General features: G+C 42.3%; 1 protein-coding gene across 1 annotated transcript in view; it reads left to right on the top strand.

The window, feature by feature from the left end:
• Positions 1-4,927: 4,927 nt before the first annotated feature.
• The window catches only part of LOC131383875 (guanine nucleotide-binding protein-like 3-like protein), a 5,175-nt gene continuing 3,712 nt past the window's right edge, over positions 4,928-6,390 (top strand). Inside the window, exon 1 of the mRNA XM_058441320.1 lies at positions 4,928-5,026. Within this exon, the coding sequence (XP_058297303.1) occupies positions 4,928-5,026 (99 nt within the window). The remainder of the gene's footprint in view (positions 5,027-6,390) is intronic.

Below are 6,390 nucleotides of genomic sequence, written 5' to 3'. Positions count from 1 at the left end.
CAAATATACCTAACAAAACATTTACAGAACATTTCATGGTGGCAGAGGTGAGCTAAGCATGCCTGTCCTTGGGCTCCATGGGAGCATATGCTGCCACTAGTGTTAGCGGGTCCAGGCAGGCTGACTTTTGACCTCCAGAGGGCTTGCTCAAGTACCAGGAATGGCAGCAGTGGACCAGGTAGGTGGGCAGGTTCTCAAACCCTTGGGCAGTGTTCATGGCATGGGGGATAGCAATCGAAGTGGTGGGAAAACCCTCTGAAACCCAAGTAGTCAGTCAGCACTGGTGTTGGAACTGGCTGTGATGGGTTGGTTGGCCTTGTCCCCAAACCTACAGGTGGGTCGTATAGGTGGGTGCCAGCGGTGGTGGTAGCAGCAGGTTGAGTGGGCCCGATCTCAGACACCAGGAGGAATGCTTCAGTGCCACTGGTGGTGGACTGGGCCGGGCCACTCTCAGCCTCCTGGACGGTGTGCTCAGGTACAAGGGGGCTGGATCCGGGCTGAGCTGAGCCCTCAGGCACCTCAATGGTGCTATAGATGCTGTCTGTGGTATGTAGAGGTGAAATGAGGCCCAGGCCGTTGGCAGAATGCTCAGGTAGAGGCAGCAGCAGCTGCACGATGGCCCTGCTACTGGGGAGGGCAAGGCTGCTTTCCCTAGTTGCCATAGGTAAGAAGCTGGGGGGTATTGGCTTTACTTGTGTCTTGGCCCACAGCAGTTTGCAGCCATGGAGGTTGCCGAAGGGGAATTTGTCCTTGGGGCATGTGAGAATACACAGGCACCCCTCTGCAGCGGGTGCAGGATTGCTGCCTCAGCCCTGGTTACAGAGTAGGATGCAAGTCCACTGTGGGCTGGGCTCTTAAAATGGTACTGTGCTACTGCTGCTGCTGCTTAGGACTCAGGGGCTTGTGGGAGCCTGCATGAGTGCTTCCTCTGGAGCAATAACCTTCATGAAGTTTCCAGGGAGCTCCCTATGTTAGTCTCAGGGACTACAAGGGTCAAGGGGCTCTCCCATAGCTAGGATTATAGGAGTCTATGGTGGGAATGTGGACTGCTAGGGTCTCTCACTTATCCTTTTCCTGCACTGGAGAGTCTCCCCCAGATCCAAGGTCATCTTGGCCCAGCAGGATGCTTCATTTCCTTCTCCTTCCTAGCTTTAGGTTTTTTCTGTTACTTTTCTGTCGAATTCCAATATTCTCTCTTGGATGATCTATTTGAAGTGTGATTATCTACTCACTCTTTTGGTTCTACTTAGTGGAGAAGGGTAGTAGGAGATGCCTCTAATCAGCCATCTTGAAGCCCCTTACCCAGAAAAAATCTTGAAAGAAACAAAAATGGAAATACAACATGCCAAAATGTATGGCATGCATCAAAAGCAGTTCTAAAAAGAAAGTTTATAGCAATAAATACCTACATTGACAAAAAAGAAAGATCTCAAATAAACAATCTAACTTTACACCTTGAGGAACTAGAAAAAGAAGAAAAACTGAGGCCAAAAAGTAGAAGGAAGAAAATAACACAGATTAGAGATAAAAATGGAACAAATGTTAGAAAAACAATAGAAACTATCAACAAAATTAAGTTTTTTGAAAACATAAGCAAAATAGATAAACCTTTAGCTAGACTAAGAAAAAACATGAAGACTTAAATAAATAAGATCAGAAATGAAAGAGGAGATATTACAACTGATACTGCGTAAATATAAAAGATTTTAAGATATTACTATGAACAATTACATGCCAACAAATTGGATAACCTAGAAGAAATGGATACATTTCTAGAAACATAAACCATTAATATGACTGGATTATGAAGAAGTTGAATATCTGACCAGACCTAGAATTAGTAAGAAGACTGAATCAGTAATCAAAAAATATCCCAACAAAGAAAAGACCAGGGTCATATGGTTTCACTAGTGATTTATACCAAGCATTTAAAAAGAACACTAATCCTTCTCAAAATCTTCTAAAAAAAATAAAGAAAGGAAAAATACTTCAAAATTCATTTTATGAGGCCACAATTACACCCCAATAAAAAGCCAGATAAGGACACTACAAGAGAAGAAAATTGCAAGGCAATATCCTCAATGAACATAGATGCAAAATTTCTCAACAAAATGCTATCAATTATCAAAAAGACAAAAGATAAGTTTTGGTGAAGATTGGTGAAAAAAGAACCCTTGTGCATTGTTGCTGAAAATGGAGGCTAGGCGCGGTGGCTCGTGCCTGTAATTCCAACACTTTGGGAGGCCGAGGCAGGTGGATCACCTGAGGTCAGGAGCCAGCCTGATCAACATGGTGAACCCCTGTCTCTACTAAAAATACATAAACTAGCTGGGCGTGGTGGCACGTGCCTGTAGTCCCAGCTACTTGGAAGGCTGAGACAGGAGAATCGCTTGAACCCGGGAGGCAGAGGTTGCAGTGAGCCAAGATCTCCCCACTGCACTCCAGCCTGAGACTCCATCTGAAATTTTAAAACAAAAGAAAATGGAAATTGGTAAAGCCATTATGAAAAACAATATAGAGGTTCCTCAAAAAATTAAAAACAGAAATACCATTTGATCCAGGAATCCCACCACTGGGTATACATTCAAAGGAAATTAAATCAGTATATTGAAGAGCTGTCTGTACTACCATGTTCATTGTATATTATTCACAATAGCCAATATACATTAACAACCTGAGCAATCAACAGATGAAGAAATAAAATATATGTACAATCGTGCTGCATAACATTTCAGTCAACATGGACCACATATATGATGGCAATCTCATAAGATCATAATTGGAATGTTCCTAACACAAATAAATGATAAATGCTTGAAGTGATGTATATCCCAATTACCCTGATTTGATCATTACACATTATATGCTTGTATCAAAAATTACATGTACCATATAAATATGTGCAACTATTATGTATCCATAAAAATAAAAAAATATATAAACATGGCCAGGAGCAGTGCTCGTGCCTATAATCTCAGCACTTTCAGAGGCCGAGGCGGGTGGATCTTCAGCCCAGGAGTTTGTGACCAGCCTGGACTACATGGTGAAACCTTGTCTAATAAAACTACAAAAATTACCCAGATGTGCTCATTTGAACCCAGGAAGCAGAGGTTGCAGTGAGCCAAGATTGCCACTGCACTCCAGCCTAGGCAACAGAGCGAGACTCTCGCTCTCAAAAAAAAAAAAAAAAAATCTTTAGAAGAAAATACTGGAGAATACTGTAGTATAATACTAGCTGTGGGTCTGTCGTAAATGGCTTTTATTATGTTGAGGTATGTTCTTTCCAAACTCAATTTTGTAGAGCTTTTATCATGAAAAGATGTTGAATTTGGGCTGGGTGCAGTAGCTCACGCCTATAATCCTAGCACTTTGGGAGACTGAGGCAGGCAGATCACTTGAGCCCAGAAGTTGGAGACCAGCCTGGGCAACATGACAAAATCCCGTCTCTACAAAAATTACAAAAATTAGCCGAGCATGGTGACAGGCGCCTGTAGTCCCAGCTACTTGGGAGGCTGAGGTAGGAGGATCACTTGAGCTTGGGGAGGTCGAGGCTGCATCACACCATTACACTCCAACCTGGAGTGAGACCTTGTCTCGAAAAAAAAAAAAAAAAATTATATAAACATCAACCCAAAATGGATGCAAACTTAAAGGTGAAACCTAAAATCATAAAACATATAGAAAAAATAGGGTAAAATCTTCAGAATCTAGGACCAGGCAAAGAATTCTTAGACTTGACATCAATGATCTATAAAGAAAAAAAATCAATGGCCAGGCACAGTGGCTCTCCCTGTAATCTCAGCACTTTAGGAGGCTGAGGCGGGCGGATCACCTGAGGTCAGGAGTTCGAGACCAGCCTGGCCAACATGGTGAAACCCCATCTCTACTAAAAATACAAAAAATTAGCTGGGCGTGGTGGTGCACGCCTGTAATCCCAGCTACTCAGGAGGCTGAGGCAGAAGAATCGCTTGAACCCAGGAGGCAGAGGTTGCAGTGAGCCAAGATCACGCCATTGCACTCCAGCTTAGGCAACAAGAGCGAAACTCTGTCTCAAAAAAAAAAATAAATAAAATAAATAAATAAATAAATAGGACCTCATCAAATTTTAAAACATTCACTCTGTGAAAGACTCTATTAGGAAAATGAAAAGACAAGCTATAGACTGACAGAAATTATTTGCAAACCACACATTCAACAAATGACTAGTATCTAGAATACATAAAGAACTCTCTCAAGACTCCAGAGTAAATAATAATAATAAATCCAATTAGAAAATGTACAAAAGACATGAACAGACATTTCACTGAAGAGATAATACAGGTGACAGATAAATACAAAAAAGATGTTCAACAACGTTAGCCATTAGAGAAATGCAAACTAGAGGCCAGGTGCAGTGGCTAATGCCTGTAATCCCACCACTTTGGGAGGCCAAGGCAGGTGGATCACTTGAGGCCAGGAGTTGGAGATCAGCCTGGCCAACATGGTGAAGCCCCATCTCTACTAAAAATATGAAAATTAGCTGGGCGTGGTGACACGCACCTCTAATCCCAGCTACTCGGGAAGCTGAGGCAGGAGAATTGCTTCAACCCAGGAGGCGGAGGTTTCAGTGAGCCAAGATCACGCCACTGCACTCCAGCCTGGGCGACAGAGCAAGATTCCATCTCAAAAAAATAAAAAAGAAATGCAAACTAGAACCACAATGAAGTATCACTACACATCTAACAGAATGGCTAAAATAAAAACTAATGACAACACCAAATGCTGGTGAGGATGCAAAGAAACTGTATCACTCATACATTGTCGGTGAAAATGTAAAATGGTATACCTACTGTCCATTTGTATTATTATAAAGGAATACCTGAGGCTAGGTAATTTATAAAGAAAAGAGATTTATTTGGCTTATGCTTCTGCAGGCTGTACAAGAAGCATGACACCAACATCTAATTCTGATGAGGGCATCAAGCAGCTTCTACCCATGGTGGGAGGCAAAAGGGAGCCAGCATGTACAGAAATCATCACATGGCAAGTGAGTAAGCAACAGACAGGGGAGGCGCCAGACAATCAGCTCTTGACAATCAGCTCTCCTGGGAACTAACAGAATAAGAACTCATTCAGCAGCCCCCAAAAGGGGGAGATTTAATCTATTTATGAGGGAACTGCTCCCATGACTCAAACACCTCCCATTAGGCACCACCTCCAACACTGGGGATCAAATTTCAACATGATGTTTTGGAGAACAAACATCCAAATGACAGCACCTACTCTGGAAAACAGTTTGGCAGTTTCTTCAAACAATAAATATAAAGCTACTACTATATAACTCAGAAACTCCACTCTTGGGCACTTATCCCAGAGAAACTAAAACATGTTCATACCAAAATCTGCACCAAAAAAAATGTTCATCCTAGCTTTATTGATAACAGTAAAAAAATTAGAATCAGCCTTAATGTCCTTCAACAGATGAATGGTTAAGCTAACTTGTACATCTATACCATGAAATAATATTAAGAAAAAGGAACAAACTATTGTTTGTTGCAACAACCTGGACAAATCCCCAAAGAATTACTCTAACTATAAAAATCCTATCACAAAAGATTACTATATGACTCTAGTAATATAACATTCTTGAAATGACAAAATTATTAAAATGCATGGTAGATTAGTAGTTGCTAGGGTTTAAGGAGGGCGTAACGAGAGCAAAGAAGTGGGTGGCTATAAAAGGGCAACATTGATGGGGCACAGTGGCTCATGCCTGTGATCCCAACACTGTGAGAGTCCGAGGCAAGAGGATCACTTGAGGCCAGCAGTTTGAGACCAGGCTAAGCAACAGCAAGACCCCGTCTCTAAATAATTTACAAATTTTAGCCAGGTGTGGTGGCATGCACCTGTAGTCCCAGCTACTCCAGAAGCCGAGGTGGGAGGATCGCTTGAGCCCAGGAGCTCAAGGCTGCAGTGAGCCAAGATGGCGCCTCAGCACTCCAGCCTCAGTTAGAGTGAAATCCTGTCTCTAAAATAAAAATAAAATTAAAATGTTTTGTATTTTGACTTTATCAGTATCAATATTCTGTTAGTTACATGGTACTATAGTTTTACAAGATGTTACCATTGGGGGAAACTGGGTAAAGCTTACATGGAATTTCTCACTATTGTTTTGTACAACTGCATCTAAAAATTAAAAGTTTAGGCCAGGCGCAGTGGCTTATGCCTATAATCCCAGCACTGTGGGAGGCTGAGGCAGGCAGATCACCTGAGGTCTGGAGTTCGAGACCAACCTGGCCAACATGGGGAAACCCCGTCTCCACTAAAACTACAAAAATTAGCCAGGTGTAGTGGCGCGTGCCTGTAGTCCTGGCTACTCGGGAGGCTGAGGCAGGAGAATCACTTGAACCC

This window comes from Hylobates moloch, unplaced genomic scaffold (assembly GCF_009828535.3).
Source record: "Hylobates moloch isolate HMO894 unplaced genomic scaffold, HMol_V3 SCAFFOLD_7, whole genome shotgun sequence".
NCBI lineage: Eukaryota > Metazoa > Chordata > Mammalia > Primates > Hylobatidae > Hylobates > Hylobates moloch.
Note: the sequence above shows the minus strand (reverse complement) of the source record. Positions and strands in the feature narration are given on the sequence as shown.